General features: G+C 44.5%; 3 protein-coding genes across 6 annotated transcripts in view; 2 read left to right on the top strand and 1 right to left on the bottom strand.

Moving 5' to 3' along the window:
• The window catches only part of NAA15 (N-alpha-acetyltransferase 15, NatA auxiliary subunit), a 41,415-nt gene extending 34,740 nt beyond the window's left edge, over nt 1-6,675 (bottom strand). Inside the window, exon 1 of one of the 2 annotated variants that reach the window (XM_049814997.1) lies at nt 6,121-6,675. In XM_049814997.1, coding sequence (XP_049670954.1) covers nt 6,121-6,174 — 54 coding nt within the window. In that variant the 5' untranslated portion in view covers nt 6,175-6,675. The remainder of the gene's footprint in view (nt 1-6,120) is intronic. The other variant, XM_049814998.1, reaches the window with a different exon arrangement.
• Nucleotides 6,676-7,131: 456 nt separating this feature from the next.
• Nucleotides 7,132-9,830, top strand: NDUFC1 (NADH:ubiquinone oxidoreductase subunit C1). Its single transcript, XM_049815011.1, has 4 exons — nt 7,132-7,258; nt 8,002-8,105; nt 8,939-9,025; nt 9,679-9,830. The coding sequence occupies exons 1-3, from the start codon at nt 7,198-7,200 to the stop codon at nt 9,020-9,022; spliced, it is 249 nt and encodes an 82-aa protein (XP_049670968.1). The 5' UTR covers nt 7,132-7,197; the 3' UTR covers nt 9,023-9,025; nt 9,679-9,830.
• A 1,626-nt stretch (nt 9,831-11,456) lies between these two features.
• Nucleotides 11,457-24,132, top strand: part of MGARP (mitochondria localized glutamic acid rich protein) — a 35,452-nt gene continuing 22,776 nt past the window's right edge. For all 3 annotated transcript variants that reach the window (XM_049815007.1, XM_049815005.1, XM_049815006.1), the window contains exons 1-4: nt 11,457-11,657; nt 13,464-13,567; nt 14,644-14,746; nt 19,267-19,500. In XM_049815007.1, the coding sequence (XP_049670964.1) occupies nt 11,573-11,657; nt 13,464-13,567; nt 14,644-14,746; nt 19,267-19,500 (526 nt within the window). In that variant the 5' untranslated portion in view covers nt 11,457-11,572. The remainder of the gene's footprint in view (nt 11,658-13,463; nt 13,568-14,643; nt 14,747-19,266; nt 19,501-24,132) is intronic.

The raw sequence follows: 24,132 nt of genomic DNA, 5'->3' as shown, positions 1-24,132 counted from the left end.
CAACTAAGATCAGCGGACTTCTGTCCATTACCCTGGAACCCCTATGTTCAGGCTTCACTTCTGAATTTCGCAGGAAACCGACTGGACCTCACAAAAGATCTGGTATGCACAGGATATATTTGGTTTTGAATGATGATTTGAAACAACTAAGTAAATCAGTTCAAACTCCAAGATACGGCATGAAAAGGCCTAAAGGAGCCCACACAACAGGTTGCTCTGGACTTACATGAACATTTCAACTCAGCTGTATCTCTCAACATAGCCCAAGACACACGATGAGGCTACTGACATTTTCTACCCATGTATTACGTCCAGAGTACTTTTCACCCTTAGCTCCAAGATATACGAGATGTTCTCTCGTAGCATTGAGCCATTGCGAAATAGTTAAACATGGCTAGTAAGGTAAGAAATGTTGTTTGTTCTTCAACATTACAAGGTAGGCTAACTTGATTGTGTGGTATCATAGAAGCAAACAGAAAACCTTGAAACAAGTCTCATTGACCTCAGTTTTAAGGGTGGCAATGAATAACTGTTCATTTTCTCTAAATCCCCTACCAGCAAAATCAGAAAGGACATAACTCCTTATCACCACTCTTGTTGCATTGACACAGTGCTGCTGTGGACAAGAGATTTAAACTTGAGCTGCCCAGAAAGTGCCATCAGCAAAAACTCATTAAGAAAACCTTTGAAAAACAGGAATGAACACAACTTGATCAAATTCTAACCAAAATAAAGGTTAGTACCACATAAACTGGATTAAGTCCATTGCCCCAAGTAAGATTAGTTTCAGATCATTACAAAAAACACTTTGGGTTCAGCTAAGAGTATCTGTAGCTGTAACAACACAAGACCGGGTATGATCTTACAACCATGAAGAAATTAGGATGTGTTTCTATTAATAAGTCTTTTATTTTCATAACTGAAACAGGTAAGGAACAAAATTACGCTGCTCCTCAGAAACTTACAGCAGGGAACCCTGTTTCTACAATTTCTGACAGCCCCAATAACAACAAATGGCCTAATTTGGTGAACAGGCTTTAGTAACAGCAGTATTGCTCAAGTGATTCCTTAATGGTATCCTGGAGTCTCAAACAGTAATTAATTTCTTTAGCAAGTTTGAGAAATATTTCTGAAAAACAAGAACAGTGAGTCTGCTTAAAGCAGCACGTCTGTTCTTTACTTCCATTCCAATGTTTCAACCAAGACATAATTTTTGCTATTACTTCCGGCAAAGCCAAGCAGGGTATTCCTTTTGGCAAAGGAAAAACAAGCAACTGACATCTCAACAGCCAAGACATTGGAAAAGCCGCCTTGTTAGCAATTGAATGTTTCAGATGAGATAGTATGTGGTGAAACTCCAGTGGTGAGCATACTTGATTACTGTACAGTCATGCAAATGCAACAACGATTGCATGCAAAATGTGCTAATTTATTTGGTTACTGATAAAAGTGAAATTCTGGAAATTGGCCTTTAATCTTGAATCGAGATCACTTAAGAAGAGATTTTCAAGTCTGCCACCTCAGCGACCTTGAAGTCAGCACCTGAACTTCTACAAGACAGAACATTATTTTTAAAGGACTGGTGCTGGTTAAAGTGTTAGTGAAGGAGAAGCACAGGTCTGTCTAGTTTGAAAGCGGAGGGACAGGGAGCAGATTCTGGAATGAAGAAATAGGAAGATGGCCCAGCAGGAAGGACTTGGCATATTTACAGCAGACATTGCAGAGACGCTGTTCAATAGGCTTTCTTATCATTAGGAAGTTCCTATATCTTTCAGTAGAACACTTGTCAAAGCCAGCATGGAAAAGAAGACGACCAGCTCAAAGATAAACACCATCAAGCACGGTAGCATCACCATAGAAACGGCTAACTAAAGGTGAAATTCAAACCCCCCTCTCTTCCAGCAGGCACCTTGGTTACTGTAATAACCCACTAGGGGACACAGGTTCTGGCCATGCCTAAGCAAGCCTGCCTAGCACATAAGGTAACTGATACAGAGATTGAACATGTATGGTTCTCCAGACATCATGAAGACCACCGATAATCACCAGTCCTGAACAAACTGAGAAACTCTGATCTGCATACAATGTAATACACACAAGCCCAGACCAGCATGGCATCTTGCTGCTTCAGTATGCTACTTCTACAGTATGTACTAGAGTTACAAATCAGTAAAACTATTTAAACAAGGCCTGAACACACTTAGTTCCTGACTTGAATTGTTTGTTTGCATCATAAAATACAACGATGTTTCACTTCTTAAATACTTGAGACTTCTCCCTGCTCAAACTCTATTCAGCTAAAGGCTAAGCCCACTAGCTATGGCGAGAAGTATTTCCATCCTCTTCCTCTGCCAGAACATCATGACTCCAAGAAGTTTATCCTCTGATGCTTAAAGGAACTGAAAAACTCTTCCATGTAACATATGGCACCTCCAGCAGCTTTGTATTTAGTATTTCTTCAATACATTTTCAATATATTTAACTTTTACATCCAAACAAAAGTTAATTGAATACTGTCTTTGGGATTTGTGAAATAAAAGTGAACATATTTGATGAATTGTTCCTGATCAGATAGTGGCTGAATAATTTGGCAAAATGCCAGGAACGTTCATCAGTTATATTTATTAAAAAATTAAAAAAATTCATTCCTACTTCCTACAACTACTCATTTTATATTTGCTAGTAAGAAGGAGGGGCAAAAATGGAGTAAACTGCTTTTTCCATTACTTCATAGGGCATCCAGCCTTCTGGGTACCAAAAAAGTCTACTTCTCCATTCCTTTGACTCCTGCGTTTGCTATTCTACCCTTCCCTCTGCCTCCACCTGAATACTTCTTGAGTAATATCTGGTCTGCCTAGAGATTACGTGTGTCCAAAAGAATTACATGGACTCAATTTTAAATGTTCAAATGGACCAAAAAACAAAAAGGGAAAAACGTAGAAATCCACTTTTCTTCTAAATTCCACAGAAACGTTGAGCAGAAGAACAGGAATATCTACCTGCAGGCTTAACAGCAAATAGTTAAAACTATAAAAACAATATAAGCTAGAAACTTGCTTTTTAATGGAAGTGCAAGTTTAAGCAGAATGGCGATCGATAATCCTGTGGATTATTTTTTTTTTTATTCAAACTAATCATGCAGATAGCTTTCCCTTTGTACTACAGGAACACTAAACTGTAAAATGCCTTTCAAATGGAAAAATGTTTCTATTAGAACCTCCACATACCTGTAAAGTGACTAGAAGAGGTTAGTCTGGTTAAGTGTGTTGCAACACGCAAAGGCAAAGTGCACACGCTTCTGAACTCAGAATTTGCCAGTTAAGTGGAAATGCTAGTTTGCAAGCAAATCCACACACGAAAGAAATTTACTGATCATGTAAGATGTTTACTACAAAACAAACAAAAAAACCCCAAACTCTGAAAGCTAGTTATTGTCTTTCGCTATGGAAAGCTGGGCAGCTTGGTGTAGACCTTAACATTTAACATTTGTTACAGGCATACTTCTTAAAAACAGCAAAGAAATGAGGCCTCAGGAACCTACACACAAAATCAGTTTGCTTTTTTTTCATTTTATGCTTCACTTACAAAAATACAAGGCTGCTACCTACTTAACTCTTGTGTTTACCACCTCTATGAAAATCAGAACGTGAATGATTTTATATTTCTGTGAACAGCCTGTGCACCAATAATTATGTATTTGAAGGGTAATGCATCCTTTCAATACCACTTGGGCTGCTTCCCGAAGCATCTGCTGAAAAAAAAAAAAATCTCATCCAGGCACGCTCAATGGAACAACTCCGGGGTCTGCCCGGGCCAGGAGACAGCATGTGCCGCACCAGGGCCAGACAATCAGACCACCTTGTTAGCTGGCCGGGGGCTCAGAGGGCCTGTCAGGGAGCCCACTGCCCAGGCAGACTCAAGCTTCTCTTGCTGCTGTTCAGCCACTCATGGGCCAAAGGAAGAGGCGGCAGAGGATACAGCATAATGAAGGGTTACAGTCTCCTGAAAAGAGGGCGAAGACCAAGGAGAGGCTGCAGGAAGAGAGGTGGAGTAAAGGCACAGGAGTAGGGAAGTAATGTTCCTTTGGACTTGCACTGATAAATGGGACTTCCTAAGAGACGCCTCACTAATTCAAGTCAAACACTTAATCAAAACTTCACAGAGTAGGGCCATTATCCATAACAAGGCAGACAAGCAGTTCATTAGCCAAATTTTCAGTGTGATGAAAACCAGCTTCAAGCCTTTTCTGTTCACCACGCGCTACAAAGGCACCTAATCACAGGGCAGTCTTAACACTAGACTACACGGTCACAGGCTCATCCCTGCAAGATACAGGAAAACATCAAAATGCCAGAATAACTTTTAGCCTACCCAGTACCCAAAAGTCTCGTATTTTTATTAAAGTTAAAAAAAAAAAAAGGACAAAATTAAAATTCCTTCAGTCTATAGAAATCTGCTTGGACCGGAGCACACCCTTCTTTTTTCTGACCTGAACCAAATTGCAAAGCTTTATCCAACTCACAGGCACTGAGCCAGCTTTTTCTCCAAAGAAACTCTTACTCTTTCCCTTGGTTCCTGCCCTCCACAGAAATACTCAGCCAGCCACGCACCAAGCTCAGGGGAAAAAAACCAACCAAACCAAACAAAAAAATAAAACCAACAAAACCCCAAAATAGACAGTTTTAAACACAGACAGGCTCCTCGATTCACTTTGCGTTGTAACCACACAAGCCGTCCTCAATGCAAAGGAAGATGGGTGAGTGAGCGACAAGGCTACTACTTTCCCAGCTCATAACATACCAAAAATTACACACTTGGTACAAGGCCATACCAACTCCCAAGGAAGACTGAATCTTTCAAACTAGGAGTAAGCTTTACAGTTCACTGTATCTACTTTTTAATCCCAGCCGAAGCTGCACATTTCATGATGAGATGCCCATACACAGGGATTTCTAGTTCTACAGATTTATTTCATTTTCACAAAATATTTTGAAAAGAGAAGTGACAGAAGGCTACACTCATCCCCCCCACTCTAAGTGGCAGAAGTTTACAGAGCTGTAAGAGTGCTGTTACTCCAAGATGAACACAGTACTCATCTTGCTTCTGATCTCTGCAAGGATCCAAGAGAGCAGTCTAAGCCTCTTTGAAACAAGACACAAGATTTTTATACAAAACTGACTTTTTTGAGAGAAAGCAATGTAGTGCTTGACCCAGATAACAGAGTCTTCTAAATAAATCCACTGAAGTTGCTCACTAACGTAATTCTGTAGTCCTCAATTCACCCCAAGTCCTTAGGAACACAAGGTTCCTGCAACACCGCATCAAAGCCGAAACAAGTTCCTTAAAACGCAACTGAACTGTGCACGCTTTGGTGGTATTTGGACTGCACGCTATCTTAATCTCATTCTGAAAACGAGGTTTATTGCCTAAATTCCACTGCGCTCTTTCATCCACACGCCGGCTGCCACCCAGAAAAATCGATCGTCAAACTCCAACAAGAGTTAGCTGTAAGTCAAACTTCGGAAAGACTTCAAAACCTTCATCCTTCTCCGCTTCCTCCTGTGAAAGCCATCTTCCCCACCGACCAACAAATCTGGTCACTGCCTACGGCAAAGATCTGAGTTATTAAAAAAAAAGGCAACAAAAAAAAAAAGAAAAGCTCTGGGCAGAGCGGCCGCAGACAGCAACCCGACGAGTGAAGCGGCCACGGGTGTATTTCCACGGAGCCGCTGGCAGTGCCTCGCCGCGGCCAGCGCTGGGGCACGGGGCAGCCCCTCGGGCCCGGCCACGGCCCCGCGGCTCTGCCCACCGGCGGGCAGCGGCTCGGGTGGGCGAGAGAGGCAGCTGCACACCCACACCCCCAGCACCCCGGCGCTCCTCCGGCCCCACGCCCGGGCGGGACGGGCCGCGGGTGACAGGCTCCCCTCGGCCCGGCCTGCCCCGGCAGGAAGGAACCGGCGGCCGGGCCGCCGCCGCCAAGGGCCGGGGCGGTGGCGCCGGGCCCGCGGGGCGGCGCCGGGGCTCCGCTCCACCGCCAGCCCGGGGTACGAGCCGGGGCAAAGCGGGGGGTGGGGGAGCCGCCGCCTTCCACCTCCCCGGGCCTCCCGCCCCGCCACTCACCAGGATGCGCTTGAAGAGCGCGTTCTCCTTGGGCGGCAGGCTCACCGACGGCATCCTCCCCGCCGCTCCCGCTCCCGCCGCTGGCTCCGGCGCCGCCGAAGGGGCTCCGGGGAGGGAGGGAGGGAGGTGGGCGGGTGGGGGGGGAGGCGGACGGGCGGGCTGCGTCCCGTCCCCGCTGCTCGCTCGCCGCTGCCGGGAGCCTCCCCGCCGGAGCCTGGCTGCTGCCGCCGCCGCTGCTGCTGCCGCCGCCTCACCACCCACCCACCCCCCCCCTACCGCCCGCCGGTCCTCCCTCCCTCCCTCCCTTCCTCCTTCAAACGGCCGCGCTCTCGCCGGCCGAGGGCCCGGCCCCTCCCGGCCGCCGTCTGCGCGCCGGGCAAGCCCCGCGCCGCGCCGAGCCGAGCCCCGGGCGGCGGCTCACGTGGTAACTGAGCAGGCCGGAGAGAAGCGCCGCCAAAATGGCCACCGCCGAGGGCTTCCCCAGCCGGGTCACGGCGGGCGCCGCGCATGCGCCGCGACCCCGCGCCGTCCCCGCCCCCCTCCGCCAGGTGTGCCGTGCCGTGCCGTGCCGAGCCCAGCCCAGCCCAGCCGAGCCGGGGATGGGGCCGGGGCCGGGGCCGGGACCGGGGCCCGGCCCGCCCCGCCCGCTGAGTCAGGCCCTGCGTGTCCCTGCCCGTAACCCCGTGCTTGTACGGCAGGGTGCCGCCCGCGCAGCGCCGCCACGGATTTAGCCCTGAGGGGGGTAAAGGGGGTGGGGCAGGGCCTTCTCCGCGCGCGCGGGCGTACGGCAGAAAGGGGCGGGGGGTGGGCAGGCGTCGCTCTGGTCTCGCGGAGCCGGTTCCAGGGAGGGCAGGTCAACCCGCGCCGGCTGCTGCTCTCTACCGTCAGCAGGCGCAGTTAAGGGCGGGGCGGGGCAGGGGGGGGCGGGGCGTTGCGCAGCAGGCTGCCGGCCCGCCGGGCCTCGTGCGGGGGAGCGCGTCCGCTCGCGGCGCTGGGGGGAGCGGGAGGGGGGGGAGGCGGGGCGCGGGGAGGCTCCTCCCCCCCTCCCCGTGGGCGGAGCCGGGTCGAGCCGACAAGATGGCGGCCGCGCTGAGGGTGGGGGAGAGGTTGCGGTTGGTGGCGGGAGCGCCGAGCCTCGGTGAGACGGCGGTGGGGGCAGAGCGGGGCCTGGCTCGCCGTGAACTCGGGGTGGCGGGGAGCCTGTTGGGGTTTAGGCGAGTGGGAGTCTGTCGTCCTTTGCCCCGAGAGCGTTGTGCGTTGGAGGGGCGCGACGGTGCCCCGCGGCCCGTCCGCTAGACCGAGCGCCGTGGGAGCTCGGCTGCCTGCGGGGGGGGGGCCGGTGTCGTCCCCGTTAGCTGGAGCGTTCCTCGCTTTGTGCCTGGAATTAAAACAGGCTGCAGTGGCAATGTCCCTCTTGTTATTTTTTTTATACAAACCAATTAGGTTTTGGGGTTTTTTTTGGCGTTAAGTTGGTGCTGCTTCCAGGCCGGGGGGAGGACCCGCCGTTCCTCACTGGAGCTGTGGTGCCGGTCCCCCTCGGGAAGGCAGTGCTGGGGCGTGGGAGCTTTCTGCAGGGGACAGTAAGAAGTGGTGCAAGCAAAAAATGGGGTAGGGTATGGGGTTTTGTGGCCGGGGAAAGAGGCAGGGAAAGGCACTGCTTTTAACTGTTGGCAGGGCTGCATCCCCTCTTCTCCTTTCCCTCAGATCTGGGAGTGTGTTATGAGGACCGTTTATACATGATAATTTGATCTGTTTGGGTGTTTTGTTCTTGTGGTTTGGTTTTGGGTTTTTTTTTCCTCCTGATTGTATGAGTGGCAGTAACTGACTTGGTAGTCTAAACCTGAAAACCGTTAACACTTTTGTAACCTTCTGCCTTTTTAGCTTTTACTCGTTCTGCATTTGTTGCAAAAAGACGTAATTATGACCAACCAAACTGGCTTGGAGTTGGCCTGGCTTTTAGCACCACTGCTGCTTTGTGGGCTCTTGTAAGTGTTTTGATTTGGTTTTGTTGAACTTAACTATTCCCAAACCATAGTGATCTGAAGGCAATGACTACAACCTACTTCGCAGATTGGGGTAATGGATGGTCATATGAAGCAGCTGTTGAGATTGAAGCATATGTGGATTACTCATGTTTTCCCAAATCTATCTTGCACTTTTCTTTATAAAAATGAACAATTTATTAAGCTTCTCTCTGTTGCAAATTTAAAACAGCCACAACAGAAGAATTAATTCTTCAAGACTCTTGTTTTCAGGCTTTAATGTTTTCCCCAATGGATCTTAAAGCCAAAACCACAAACAAACACTAGTGATATGCCTAAATAATGTTGTGTTTATCAGACTACAGATGCATTCTCCTCTTGTTTTTCAGCTGTACTCAATTGATTAAGACCCCCTTTTCCTGAGCAAAATGCAGATGTAAGATGTTCCCTGTTTCAGAGAACTCACATGCTTGATGTTGATAAAGCAAGCAGAGTGTAGTAGCTCTCATGAAGAAATGTGCAGGTCGAGGAGTGCTCCCATGATGACAACACTTTTCAGGGTGGGGTGGATTCCCTTTGGGGCTTCCCCCATTTTTGGAGTGGTGGTGGATTGATTGATGGTAGGACATACCACCACCCCCTCCTTGGCCAGCAGAAAATGAAAAAAGTGTGGACAAAACGCCTCACTGGACATCCGATAATTTACTCTGTATTGTCCCAGTTATGTATTGGTTTGCATTCTGATAATAGAAATTTCATATTCTGTAGAAATCTTTTTGTTCTCTGGTTGCAGCTGTGCATTGTATAGCTGTTTATCATAAACTGCTATTTTATAGCTTTTCAAGCAGCATAATGAAGATATAATGGAATACGAAAGAAGAAAACAAGAGAAACAACATAAGTGTACAGGATGTTCATAGTAAGTATGTACATACAGATGCTTTTGAGCTGAACACAAATTCTGCAGATCTTTGACTTCTGTTAGAAATCAAGATGTTGGACTGATTTGCCTTCTTCCCTTAATACTTTACATCTTTGCTTTTGCTATTACTCTAACTCATTCCTGACTGATCTCTATATTCATTTGTGTGCAATTTCATTGGCAGCCTTCTGTCTTGGACATGTAAACTTGAAAAATAACACATCTCTTACAGTGTCTAATAAATTTAGGTCGCAAAGAGAATACCTTGTAAGTGCTTTAGTGGCAGGGAGATCAAGGTCACTAAAAATAGCTTATCTTGCCTCTCTTTGGTTTCTCCTGTATTTTGCACATAAGAATGATTAAAAAGTCAATGCCACTAGACTTGCATTATAGTGCAGATTGTATGTGGTCATTGTCCTTTTCAATGTAAAAAACATAATTGTGTTTCTGCCAGCTAAAATGTCTATTGGGGATTATGGCCTCAGCAATTAATATGCCACATGACAGAATTGCTTATACTAGCTATTGAAAAACCTGTAGTCCTGTCATTATTTTCCCATAAATATTCCTCTCCAGCTAAAAATATAGTATGCTTTGAGGTGTTTCTAACCATCTGTTTTTCTTGTTGCTAAGATTTTTTCTTCTCTTTCTTAGGTTGACAGTATGCTCAGTAAGAAGTAACATGATCACCAATTGTCCTGCAAATAAATGAGCGTAGCAGAAGTACAAAGTATCTAAGTACTTATATGCTCATACATTTCATGTGCAGAATTCTGAAATACATTAAAAGGTCTGGAAGAAACTTATGAAGACTATTCTTGCTGCTTGTATTTGTTCTGCTGGTCCTGAAATTGGTTTTTTGTGGCATTCCTGTTTCATAGTTTATCAATGTGAATTTCAAAACTCTCTTTGTTATTCTGGAAGGTATATTACAAAGTGACACCGGTTCAGAGGCAGTTTGGCAAATATTCCAGAAGTGTACTCTTGCCCTCCTATCATTTTCATTGTTAAATTTATAAAATAAGCTATAAGCAAATACAAGAGTGGGATTTATGGGAAACCTAATAACCAATCTGTACAAATGCCAAAACGTGCATTTGTTACTTGACACATCAAAGAAGCAGCTTTCGACTCAGTCTTGATTGGGTAGACTTTCAGAGCTTGACCTAGTGACTTAAAGATGCCATAATTAAAGTTACACATCTGTTTGCAAGCTTGATCTAGTGCCTTGGGTGCTGCTGTTGTTCTTCAGTCCTTTGTGGATTGATTTTTTTTTTTCTTAAATTTTTTTCTTCGCCTAGTGCTGACATGGAGCTTTGTCAGAGACAACAAAAATCGGAGGTAGCCAACCTCTAAATTCTGTGTGGGTCTTTGTTATTTTTTCCTTGCCAGGAGGCTTGCTTTGCTTTTGCTACTGCATGCAAAGTTCAGATGTGTTCTGTATTTTCAGAAAGCGAGGGTGAAAGCTCTATCTTGAATCTTGGAGACTGTTTAACTGACTTGCAGCTCATAAGTCCATCCCTTCCTCAGTGGCTATTATGTAGGTTTTCTGGGGCACTGCTGCTTTTCTCTCTTGCAGCTCTGAGGGGATAGTGCCAGTTCTGTGGTGTTTGTTCAGGGCGGTAGAGGGGGAGCGTGTGCAGTGCCTTGCCCAGGGCAGGTGCCTCTGTCATGGAGGAGGAGAGGCTGGCCTTCCCCTGGGTGCGCTTTCGGAATTGCTCGCTGCCTGAACGGTGCCTGCACCCTCAGGGGTGAGACATTGGTCTGCAGCGTGCGCGCGCTGCCTTCTGAGCTCTTACGCCTTCGCCTTCCCTTCGTGCATCAAGGTCAGTCAAGGACACAGGATGGAAAAAGGAGATAATGACGATCGGCAGCATATGGCATTAAATGATCACTGATGAACGTTAAAGCTATGTATAGAGAAGGGACGAGTAACACCAGGCAACTGCCTAACGATGCGGGGAGGAGAAGGGCAGCTGCACAGCTCTGTGCCCCCGAGGCCTGTGACTTTTAACACCGGTGCTTTGCTTTCTCAAAGCTGAAGTCCTCTCTCCTAGTTGCCCTTTGCTGTGAATTTACTTAATTTCTCCAGATCTTTTCCCAGGCGTTGTTGGGAAAGCAACGCTCTGGGAGAACTTTCTATTTTCGTCAAACAGCGGTGCGCTCCTCGCCATCTTTCCCCCCCACCGCCGGTGAGCGCAGTCCCGGGTCTCTTTCCTCGTATTCTGGGTCTGTCTGTTTCTCGGTAATTCCTGCCACCGCAGTCTGTTGGAGGACGGAATTTCCCAGCTGACGGTTCGGCGGCGGTACCCGGCGCGGCAGCCGGCACCCCTGCGTTCCGGCAAGGAACGGCCTTCCCCGCGGCCGCCGGCGGCCAGGTGGGCCGGGGCGGGGCCGCGGCAGAGAGGGGCGGGGCCCGCCCTAACCCCGCCCCTCCGCTCGGGGGCGGAGGTGGTGATCGGTGTCTTCTGCCGCGGCCGCAGCCCCGCGCTGTCAGGCAGCCCCGAGGTGCCCGCTCCGCTCCTCGGCTCCCGCCGCCGCCGCCGCCATGTATCTCTGCAGGGCCGCCTCGCAGGCGCTGGCCTCTCGCCTGAGCAGGGCTCCTTCTACTGCGAGCCGCCTCAAGCAGCGCGGTACGCGGGGGCCGCCTCGGAGCTCGACCCGTGGCCGGGTAGAGGTCAACGGGACGGTGGGACGGACGCGCGGGGAGGGACGGGACGGGGACGGGTGACGGTGACGCGCCGCCGCCGCCTCTCCCCGGCGGGGGTGGGGAGGGGGGGAGGACGGGACGGACGCGCGAAGGTCGCGGGCCGGGGGCGGGGGGGAGCAGGTGCGGCGGGCGCGCGCGGCGCGGCCGTTGGCGCGGTCGGTGAGGGCGCGCGGCCGCCGTGTGAGGCGACCGGGGCGGGAGCCGGGTACGGCTGCTCGGTCGTCCCCGCCGCCGCCGCTGGGGAACGGCTGGCCGGCTGCCTTGAAAGCCCCGCCGCGTTCCGGCAGGGAGCCCTTGCCCGCGGGGAGCGGGATCGTGCTGCGTCAGGCGGCTCGTCCTTGGGAGAAGCGACTGTGAGGTGGTGGCCGTGCCCCCCCAGTCCCTCCCCCCCCGCCGCCCGGCCCCGTTCCATGGCAGCAGGCTCGGTAGCGGGCAGGTGTAACTCCCCTCCCGCAGCGAGGGGGTCGCCGTTGTCTTCACTTCCAGCCCCCAGCAAAAAAAACCAAAAAACAACAACAACAAAAAAAAACCAAGGGGTGTGTGTAAAAAACCGCCCTTAGGTGGATAGTCAAAGCACCGGTTTCCTCAGCGGTCTGGTAGCACCGTGAGGGAGCGTGAATCAGCCTGGTGTGGTGTGTTGCAGCCATGGCTTTTGGTGCATCAGGAATTGTGTAACGAGTAGCAAAAAAAACAAAACCAGAAAACCTTCAGGCCGTGTTGGGTGACTGCAGGCTGGCTGGGCACTCTGCTATCTATAACGTGCATCCTTTGAGAAGAAAGCATTCATGAGAAACTGCTACAGAATGTATGTATAAATGTGAGAAGATCCATTAGGATGCCTGGCTATTGAAGAGGAGTCTGGAAAGCGTGTCATGAGACAGATGATGCTAAAACATAATCTGGCACACGGTGGCAATATTTTGAGATTGAGACTATTTTTGCAGCTACTGATTGCAATGCTCAGAGCCATTTTATGTTTAATGAGCACCCTTTCAATGAGGCGTTTCTCGTCTGCGCTACTCATCTGGGATGAAGTCACGAAATCCAGCTGAAAGCTTTGCTGATGAACAGAATTATGTGTGTTTTTTGTGAGTCTCCTTCTGAGATATACAGAAGAATCCAAGGCTACAGCAAGCATCAAAACTACAGAAATGGTGAACAAAAATAAATGGCTAACACTGCAATTATAGTGGACATGTACTCAATCAGGGATAAAACTGTAATCCTGCCTGTCTGCCCTTTTGGTCAATACTTGAGGTTATGGGTATGTATCTAAATGTCAGCAGTCTATTTGAGAATGAAAGGATGTGAATTCAAAGGAAAAGGCTTTTTTTTAAAGTGCTCTGTTATTAAACTGAAGAGGATTTCTTACCTCTGCTGATATGACTGCAGCAAGACTGAATAAGGACAGATTGATTCTTTTACATACCTTAGGCAGGAACTCTTTTATGTTCCCTCCCCCCCCTTTTTTTTTTTTTTTTTTTTTTTTTTTTTTTTTAATATTCCTTAGTCTATATAGACTGCATCCAGTACTTGGAAGCTGCTAGGCAGACAGTGTAGTTCACAGAAAATCTTACACTTGGGAAGAGCTCAGCCATGCACCTTGTTCAGTTAGGCACCACGCCCTGTGTTACCCAGCCTTTCCTATACAAAGTTCAGATTCTGTCATTCTATTTTGTGACTGTATTTTAGCAGCACTTTACATCAATTTCAATCATGGTTTTTATAGCACCTCTTCGCCAGATGTCGTCTGGGAGTGTTCCTGGCTCTTCTGGAGAGACCATGATTTACTACCTCCTTGCTGGTGTTGCTGCTTTTGGTGGTTTATTTTATGTAAGTGTTTGGGAATGGAGCTGTTTGTGCTTTCCAAGTTGGCATGGTATAAGGTGTGCTCTGGGTTAAAGAACACGGTCAAGATGCAAACAGTCAATAGAATGTGGGTGTCATAGCGTATAATTAAATACAGTCTAACTTAAGAATCAGTTCAAGAGAACTACTGAAATTGGATGCCTGTTGCTTGCCTGTTTTAGTGTTACTTAGGTATCTAGTGCTGTAGTCGTTCTTAGTGGAAAACATACTTTATGTGAAATGAACATGTCCCAAGATGGAGCAAGGCACCTGCCTCTAATCCCTTGCCTCTTCTTGTCAACCACAAACATTAAGAATATCTCAAAGCAGGCAAGACAGATGTGAAGTAAGCTGTCTGAAGCCGCAAGGGCAGTATTATGAACCTTGCTATTTGGGCACAAAGAAAGATAAGAGTAGTAGTTACTTAAGCATTTTAAAGTTTTGTAAACATCTACTTTTGTCAACCTTTTCAGTAATCATTCTCTTCCTTGCATCTAAATATATCAGACTCTGCTTCACATTCCTAAAGCCTCCATTTCATAGCTTCCTTCCACCCCCCCAACCCCCCCCAAGATTTGAGATAGTGAGGTACTGACTAGCACATCCCAGAGAGGTACATGTTTCCCTCTCCCTCAAAATAATCCTCTTGAATGGTAAGTAGCTTCTACTTGTTCACAATATCAAACTTGTGTGATTGCATATCTGGAGGAATAACAAATTTTCTTGCTGTCACCTTTTGACCATAGTTTTTTAAAAAAACAATCTGTCTGTAATTGTCTTTTAAAATACCGTGTTCAGTTCCCAAAACACTGCAGCACTTTGAAAGCCGCATGGTGTATTGTATTCCACTGAGAAATAAGAAACGTATAAATATGTTAGTATAGCAAAATAGATTATTTTTTTTTTGGTAATTTTTTTTTTAACCTTGCTTAGCATAATTTGATACGCCTTTTAAGATGAGCAGTAGCATTTGCTTAAAAACTCTTCTTTCCCTCTCCCCTCTTCTTCTTTGGTAACTTCGTAGGGATGTAATAGTAAGTTTAGGTATAATTTCCTTTCAGGCCTACAGAATAGTCAGTTCATCCCGCAGCAAGTACATTGAACATTTGAATATTCTTCAGGAGAGAGCTGCGGGGCGGAAAGACAAACCTTGGTCAAGCAAGGGTGAGTTGAGCTCTTCTTTCTTGTTCTCTGGGTACATGAGGATCTGGAACAGATTTCTAGATTGTCTAATCAGGCCTTAACCCTGTCCAAGTCCTTGTCTGAGCTCTGTGAGTGGGAGTAAAGACAAAGGTGGTTGTGCAGTGTTCTGTTACTTCTGCACAAATTTTGGGACTGGACTTAATGTTCAGGCAGTAATCTGGCCTATCATCAACCTGCAGTAGTCTCTTTGGATGGAAAGAATTGATGTGTGAACCATTAATTTTATATTGGGTATTTGCATTTGATTTACTGGAAGCTTAATGAAACTTGACTAAATGCATAATGCTGTCAAAATCAGTTTTGTTCTTTTGTTTGTTGGGGAGGGGAAGGAGATAATATCTTTTTCTCAGTCAACAGTTTGGCTCCAGGCCATGTGCCAGCAGGGAATGCAGTTCAATAGGAAAAAACCTACGTTTTTAAAAAATATTGTAAATTGGACCTATTTCTTGTCCCACAACTTTGACTTTGTCCTTTTTAATTTAGGATTAAATGAAAAACAGACACCACCTAAATGTATGGCAAATCCTTACTTAGCTCTTCATGCTTAAATAATTAGACCCTGTTAGTTCAAATACTTGTAATGGAATGTTGTCTCTGTCTACATCAATTAGCATTACGGCGGCATTAATATAAAAGATAGAACTTTGGCACGCATGGCCTTGCTAGGAAAAGCAATTAGAAAAAATTTCTTCTTAAGGATCTTTATATTTTTATTTAGTTGTTGTTTAAAAAACAAATAAATTTATGAGGCCGTAGCACTTGAAGCTCTTCCTTATTTTTTCTGATGCTGATGTCTAGAGAATTGATTTAATATATTTGCATGCACACAAAGGATAGTTTTCAATAAAGTATGCTGAGTTTAAATTTTTTTTCAGTGTGAGAACATGCTTGGAATTGTCTGCCTCTAAAATTATTTCTTTTGAAGTTGTTAGTCTTGAAGTTCCACAACACATCTTTTAGTTTTAGAACTTTTAAGATTTAAAATGACAAAACACCTTAATTTCCTTTCTGTTACACAGCTGGAAGCAATACAGTTTTTAAACTTAATTCTTTAAATGCTGAGAATTTGGCCACAATTTTAATGCAATCCTTCCTTGTCCCTAAAATAAAAAAATCTGACCAGGACCAAAGTAGGTATTTTCTTCTAGTGACCTAGTCATTGAGGGAAGAAATGAGGGTTATGCTCGCTACATTCTAACGTAGTCAGAAGAACACGGTAGATGGGAAAGCATCAAGCAAACCTTCCAGGGCACTCAAAATGATGCCAGTATATTCCCTCTTTTCTCTTAAGGTTCACTTCTGCAAGGTACTGAGTTTTAACCCTAGCCTGCCAAAATGTTTGAGTGGGATACCCGCAGAGTCAGTGGTGCTGTTGAGCCACTGAAGGCTATACCTGTGTTGCCCGAGACTGGGGTAAGAGTACTTGGTGCTCTCCAGACATCCCATAATCTGATGCCTTGTGCTGCTTAGTAACTTCCATGAATGTCACAACCAATGGCGGATGATTGCTGCCTCCCTTATTATTGATAGTAAGTAGTGCAAAACATTTCTAAGGCCGCACAGTGAACACAGCTGAAACTTGTCTCCTATATTATTTTCAATATTGGACTTCTGAGTAAATGCCTAAACCAGAGTTTTTAATTGGACTTCTGAGTAGCTAATTCCAATTCACAATACAAAACAACTGTTGAATCAGCTCTTTTTAAAATCCTTCTTCATTCCCAACTGTATCTTCCCAAAAGAGGTTTCTGTTCTTGCTTTTCCTATGGAATCCTCTGTGTGCTTTCTCAAAAGAATAAACGTCTCTCTTCCTCCCCTTTTTTCCTGTTCCCTGCGTAGCCATATTTTTGTGTGTATCTTGTCACAGAGTGTTACTGTAGTACTGCTTTTCCCAGAAGTGCCACTGCAGCTTCTTTCCCGACACATTCTTTAGATTCAGTTAGTCCTTACACTTTTTCACAGTAAGCATTGCCAATTAGAGCGATTAAAAATTCTGTTCTCAAAGTAATCTAATACTTCCTAGGGTCACATAAAATAAGCTATAAAACAATATGAAGTGGTGGATGGAAAAGCAGCATGCTGAACAGCATGTTCATGGCATATTTACTACATGTCCGATGGTAAGAGAAGGACTTCCTAGCTGGAAGAATTAATACTGGGGAGCAGCTGATCAGAGAGAGATTCTCCTGATACAAATTATTTTTGTGGTTTCTCATCCCAAGGAAAATTCTCCCCTTGTGCCCAAACCCAAAATGTCTATTCTAGAGAGCTGCATGTAGCAAACGAGGCTGTCAAAACAAGAGAAACAATCAAATGCTCTTCTAGGCTTGTTTGTTTATTAGAGGGTTGAAGTGATATTTAATAGTATTTTAATTAATGATACCAGACATTTAAGAAAAGTTCTAATAGCAAATTTTCTGTAGCTCTTCTTAACTGAAAGCTACTTTCAAATTTAGGGAGGGATTTAAAAAAGCCCCTGGCAGAACCCTGAGTCAAAGTAGCACTAGGAAATCTGGGACATCATTTGAACTGTAAAGTGATGTTTGCCTTGCAGATCATTCTACTTGCTTATTTAGCAAATACTGAGTTTTGTCTTCCATTTGCATGTGTCTCCTTTAAACTTGTTCCTGATTTCCTTCTTTTTTAGCAATGACTTTTCTTTTTAACTTGATGCAAGCTGATTCAACCTTTCTAATTTATCCTCTGCTTTTACACTTTCCAGACTAAAATACAAGGGAAATCTCTTTCCAAACCCGAGGAAGTTAAATACAAAGGACAGTCGTTCACCATTGTGTACCTTGCAGCCTACCTTGGAATGACTTTATACCTTCTATTGTAAAACTCCACACTTGTGAGACTTTAAAAGAACTACCTATGTTTGCAAGGCCAAACCATATTGAGCTTATTACTGAATCTTGCTTTGTGGAGGGAGTTCTGAGATTGAGAAGCTGGCTGTTCTGAATGAATGCACTCTATATTTGACTGTCCAATAAAGTGTACTGAATGTTGAGCTTGGCTGTTAGTCTGTTCTTTGTGTAATCAATTTAGGGTTTTTTTGAAATACACCATTCTCTTAAAGGGACATGATCAGGTTGCACAATACAAAGCTTTGATTTTTACTGAGCAGTGAATAGACTTGTGTTTAAGCCTGAACACAGAAAGACAGGCTTGCACTAGCATAAGAAAACCAAGAATTAAAATTGATCTGATTTAGTTTTTAAAAAGATATAAAAGAATAAAATAAATTCTGACTATGTCTCTTTAAGCTCTGTCCTTTCCTTTCTATTCTCACTTGGTTTACACTGTATTACAGACTTTATTTCCAGTTCTGTTTCTTCACATGGCAAGTTGGTTCTAGCGGTAAACTTGCAATGAACACTTGGTATATAACTTTCTTTTGTTAATGGGATCTTAGTGCATGTTTGCATGGTGAGTGTGCATCTTTGTTGCTTTGTGCTGTTAGTTTTTAATTACTTGTCTTAGCTGAGTTTGAAGTAATGCATGATTGGGAAACACTGGGTTTTTCAGATTCTAAAGAGTCTGACCCACAGCAGCGTAGAAAAGTCTTTTTTAAAGACAGCTGGGGCTTGTAAAAAGAAAACGGTCAGTCATAACTGGTCATATCTCCAGTAAAGTGAATGCTGACTGCTTAAAATTAGCCAGTTGTTTTCTCACTTGCATACACCTAGTTTCAGTAAGGGTCCCCTGTTTTATTCTGCCCCGCAGACCTTACCTTTCTTACTTGAGTGCTGTGGCTCTTGCAGGGGTCACAGTGCATTCAATACAGCTTTAAAGAAAGCAGGGTGAGCAGGCATAGAAGAGTACCTGTGGCAGCGCAGAGCTAAGAGATGGAACAAAACCCATCTGAAAACTTGTTGGGCTCGGCGTTATTGTAGCTATTGCCAGCCAAGTTAGCCACCTTGAAAATAGGCCTGGGCGAACTGAAGGCACGTCTTGGCTTGCAGTGCTTCTAAGCTGTGAGCCTGATGCATAATACACTCCATAAGAGCTTCTAAGGATGGTAGCAAATGTCTTATTCCCAGTGTGGTAATTCCACTGCTGGCTACGAACAGGGTAAGAATCCTGCTGCCTCTGACACCCGTGAGTGCGTTCTCACTGGCCCTTTCAGCAGAGTGGGTTTGGAGCAACACTTGGTGGGGTCCTTTTTTATCCTTCCCTGCACTCGCACCTCTTGTAGACACTTGCTTTAAGCCACAGTTTCTTTTCTTACTACACTGAAGCAATCAAACTCGGTAATTAAGAATATGGTTTCCTCATCTTGTAAACATCTTTTTTGGTGCCACATTAGACAATATGGGGGGATTAATTGTTAATTTCTTGACTTTGTTTGTAAATTCGGATCCCAAAGCTTAGCTTCCCATCTTAAATTTAAATGAGGAGGATGGTAAAAAGTAGTTCGCAAATTGTCATTGCATGCATGTGCTTTACTGTCTTTATTGTATTAAATAAATCCTTAAAAGGTGATGAAGAAGAGACGGCTGAAGTCACTGAAGCAGAGACAGTCACGGAAGAGGCTGATGCAGTACCTGCTGCTGGACCTGCAGCACAGGATGAGAATGCTGGGGTATCCCCAGAAACTGGAGGGGAGAATGACTTACCAGCTCCAGATGCGTCCCCTGCTGTCGAGGAAGCACAGCAGGAAGCTGCTGCTAATTTGGAGGTTGCTGCTAATTCAGAAGATGCTGCAGTGCAAGGTTAACTTATGAATGCAGTTTGTGTGTGTGTGTGTGTGCTGTGGGTTCTAAAACTCTGCCTCTTACTACAGAACTTTAAGAACAAATGTCAGTATTCCTAATGGAGTTTGTCCCACAGTGAAAACTAATTCAGGTGTTACCTTGACCTATCATGAGCGTACGGTAATTAAGTTCATTAAATCAATGTCTCTAAAAGCATGCTGCCTGGGGCACCAGAGTTACTGTCTAAAATTAGTAGAATGAAAAGTTTATTTACTACCCCATTCTATTTCTCTTCTTTAAGATCTTATATTAAGGTGGCCGTGTAATATGGTTGGTTAAACAGTTGTTTCAGTGACCTGGTTCTTAAGGGTATGTTAAGGAATCTGAACACTTATTTCACTGGCCACTCCTAAGGTACTCACACTAAATAATTATAGCTGTTCTTTCAATGTAATGTCAACAAAATCTTGTGTAGCAACCAAAATGTTGTCATGATCTCAGTTTTAAGGATATAATAGGCTAAAAATTTCAAAATTCAATGGAACATCAAATTGGTATTGAACACTTAAATCGATTAGTAGCTACATATTCAGTATTTTGAACTGTCAGGGCGTTTAAGATGGTTTACTGTGCTTTTAAAAAAATCACAATAATACAAATGCAAACCTATCCATAAATTGCACAAAGTACAGGACTATAATTTAACTTGATTTTTTTAGAACTTTTTTTTTCTTTCTACTAACCTGTGAGGATAGAGCAATGGCTTATCCTCTTACCTCTTGATTTCTTCAGCTAAAGTTGGAAGGGGCACACATAAAGCAATGGCAAATTCTCAGTCAATAGGAAAGCAGCAAACATTTGCATCTGGTATCTTCAGTTAAAAACCAAACACACCACCAACAACAACAAAACTTGCCAGCCTGTCATGAAAGAGAAACTTAATTCTAATTCCTGCTTTGGAAGGGAAGACTTCAGTGTGGGTGTAATAAGCATGAAAACCACTGAAGCAGTTTTCAGCTTGACTTAAACATGACTTACTGTACACCTATGTTTGAGTTACTTGGTGAATACAAACATCCGCTTGAGAGGATATATCTGAAACAGGGGTCAAACTGAGATTAACAGCATTTTGACTGCTAGTCCATGGGAGGTTATCACAGTACCTTGAAAGGTATTAGCAGATTCCAGAATTGTTTTCGCCTTTTTCCTTGGTGGCTGCAGTGAGGAACGGATGTCATTTTAATTGCCCTTTTAACAAATGAACTTGAGAAATGGTGCAGCACTTCAAGTGGCTGACTTTTGTGAAAGGGCTAGGTATGAATGGGGTTTTAATTCACGTGTGAACAGCTCCTGTGCTTGTCTGCAAAACAATCCATTACAAATAATATTTTAAACCAATACTTGATTCAATCTGCTAAAAGTAATATAACTAATAAAAAGTACAGGTATATTTGTAGTGACTATATTTATAAGGTAGTAGTTAAAATACCTAGAGCCTTAAAAATTTCCATTCCTATGGAATATTTAGACCATTTCATTTAGAAAAGTAGTCTGGTATATGTTAAAGTTAAGAGATATAAGATGTTTTAAAATGTCTTGCAGTGTTTACCTCTGTTGGTCTACCGAGCACTTGCAACATACCACTTTAAGGAGCGGGCACTTGCTTGTGTCCAGAAGTGGTTGAATTTTCCTTTCATAATGCTGATCTAGGAATATTTGGCAATTGTTGTATAGGGTGGGGTCTTTCGTATGGTAAATATTCCTGCTGCTCTATTGAAGAGGAAGCAGCTAGGATCTTCCCTGAGAAATGTTGTGCATAAGTGGATTAAGTCTGAGGATCTAATTCTAAGCATGGTGACTTCGTGTAGTTAGTGGTCACTATTTTATAAGAGGAAATATGTCTTGTAACTGTTAGTTACTGCTGGTGTTGACTGGAAGTGGATGTGCTATTTAGAAAGCACCGATTTCTTAGATCTGTTTTCTCTGGCCACTTACTGAAGAAAACAGCATTAGAACAACACTTTTGTTACCTTGAAATTTATAAGGGATTCTGAGGGTCATTTCAGGTGTCCTCTGTCAAATCTTGCTGCAGTGGTTATTCTTTGCTGTGTGGTAAAGCAGGCGGAAGCGAACCTGCGGGGTATAAAATTGATGAGAACTTCTGCATGTTGTATCAGCCATCTTCCTTCCAACCTCTGATTGGGATATCACATACTAGCTAAAGCATTTCATATAAAGCAGCAGAAGTTGTACTTCCCTGCAGTCAGTACTAGTTTCTAAAGCAAGGGACTGTTCTCCCCGGTATAGCGTTGCCTGATCTCTTGGACATTTCTGGGTTGTTAAAACTTGCTTCTGAGAACAGTTGTCTCGTGCCACTGGTCACTAGTGAAGACTGTTGTAAATCACTGTTCATAATGGGTGTGCCTGAGTCAGGGTGAACCCTGTGGATCCCATAAGCAGTTCACGTGAGGTTCCCCCACGGGGGCTAAGTTGCTGTGACTGCTGTGTAACCCGGGTCCTGCCCTGGGAGGCTGCAGAGGGTCCTGCCACAGGTCACCTTAGCGTTCGGCTGCTCCTCTCCTCCTGGCCCCATCTGCAGGAGAAGAGCAGGACCCCTGAATGAAGCGGTTCTTCCCTTGGGTCTCCAAGGAATTGATGGGGAGCCTCTGGCCCTTGACTGCTTGAGGGGTTTAGCAAACAGCACATGGTCTTACACGCACAGCCTTAAACCAGTATCCCTTTCCTTTAAGCTCTGTAAAAGCTGGTTTCCGTCAGCATGATACTTAAAATATAAGAAGATGGTACTTTGAGTCAAAAGTTCTCTGCTCTCTATGTACCCCTTTGTTCAGTGTTTACCTGCAGTCAACAGCTATTTGTGTGTTAAAAAAAATAATTGTATGATTAAAATCTATCTGCAAATATCTTAAAGTTTTGTATTTAACCATTTTTATCATTTGTGTTCTCTCCATTTAGAGGGAAAAAAAGCGTATCTCCATTTTTACTGAGATAGGGAAGAATTTTTCTTTCAGAACTGCCCAGGGAAATGCAGGCTTACCTTGAAAAAAGAACACTTATTTAAATGACTTTTATTATTTTTGTTGATAGCTTGATGTTACTTCTGCAGATGAAGGTGCAAGTATTTTTATGGTTACCAGTACACCTCTGCTTTTTCAAATGCAGTTGTTTCTTTTAATGTGTAAGGCTTTTTGTAATGTCTTTGGAAGTGCAAGGTGCCAATGGATGTTTGTCTCCAGCTCCAGTATACATAAATATGTATGTATACAGATAACAAGAATGTGTGATTACACACAGATGTGCAAAAAACCCAACCCAAACCAAAAGAATCCCCCAACTTTGGAGGTAGGTACTTAATCAGGGTAATTTCAATTTTAGAAAGTTAATTACAATTGTACCTGGCTGGAATTTTTTCTGTGCCTCAGTTTAAGCCATTTACAACCCACCACTGGTATCTGGAATTCAGTGAAAGACTGTTGCCAGAAAAAGTACTGTGCCATGTTACTCTGTTCCCAAGGTTTTAGCTTCCTCTAAATTCTAGTTTTCTGTAACTTTTATTGCTTGATCTGTTGCGCTGTCATTCTTGGTTACTGCCAGATGCTGGTAAGTTTCCTGCTGTTCTCCTTCTAGTGTACTCTGTGTCTGGGGACCATAAATTTAGATCAATTTTTCTTCAGATAGAGCAAATGCTATAAAATGTACAGATTGGCAAGCTGCTGTTTGGATTAGGCAGCATTGTTACATCTGTGACTTTTAGTTTTTTGGATTGCCACTATAAACTTTTCTCCAACTCCAGGACTGAGGCTTGAGATTTTGGCATTATCAACTAGAATAGCAAAAGCGGTTAGGCCAAACCCATGCTTTCTTGGACTCCTGACTTCTGTAGCATAGGTTCTTTCCTAATTTTTTAAGTATTGAAGGATATGGTCTCTTCTCTGTTATTTCAAACACCATTTGAGTGAGTAACTAGGTTTGGGGAGGATTAGTGTGTGAATGTGCCAGTGTTTTCCATGTCAAGCTTCAAATGGCATTACAATGCCAGTTGTCTGCAGCCTAGAGAAACAAATACAGGCTGCACTGGACAGGAGTTACTGCTTTCTGGACAGGACTTTTGCTGACCTGATCACACAATGATGCCAAGCAGACAAAAACACCCTACACAATCAGAGTACATTGTTTTTGCTTGGTAAGTTACCAAACTCTGGGTGTGTATTCAAATGCTGTGACACTGGGAGTATTTTGAAGGTTGCTGAAAAGTCCTCACAGTAATTTGTAATTGTGCATACTTATTCAGAGGCTTTGAGAATGACGTTGCTCAGTAGAACAAACACATCCTTCTAGGCATTTGTTTGTGTGAGGTGGAGGAAGGAGCAAAAGCTGTGCAGCCTGCAGCTCTCTACAACCTTAGGTGCTGGGGTAAGATGCGGTGTGGTTAAGGCTGGACAGACCTTATCCCTTATGGTTATACCATTTGTTTACAGTTGGACCTTGTGAAAATAACTACACTTTTTTTTTTCTCTCTTCTCAACCTCACCGGTATAGATCAGAAGCATCTCATAACAGGCCTATTATCTACCATTTTCATATGTATAATGTCATGGCATGAAATGGATCTCTAGGTGTAAATTGGTGAAA

Source organism: Accipiter gentilis, chromosome 12, assembly GCF_929443795.1.
Source record: "Accipiter gentilis chromosome 12, bAccGen1.1, whole genome shotgun sequence".
NCBI classification, from domain to species: Eukaryota; Metazoa; Chordata; class Aves; order Accipitriformes; family Accipitridae; genus Astur; species Astur gentilis.
This window is presented reverse-complemented; position numbering and strand designations above follow the sequence as displayed.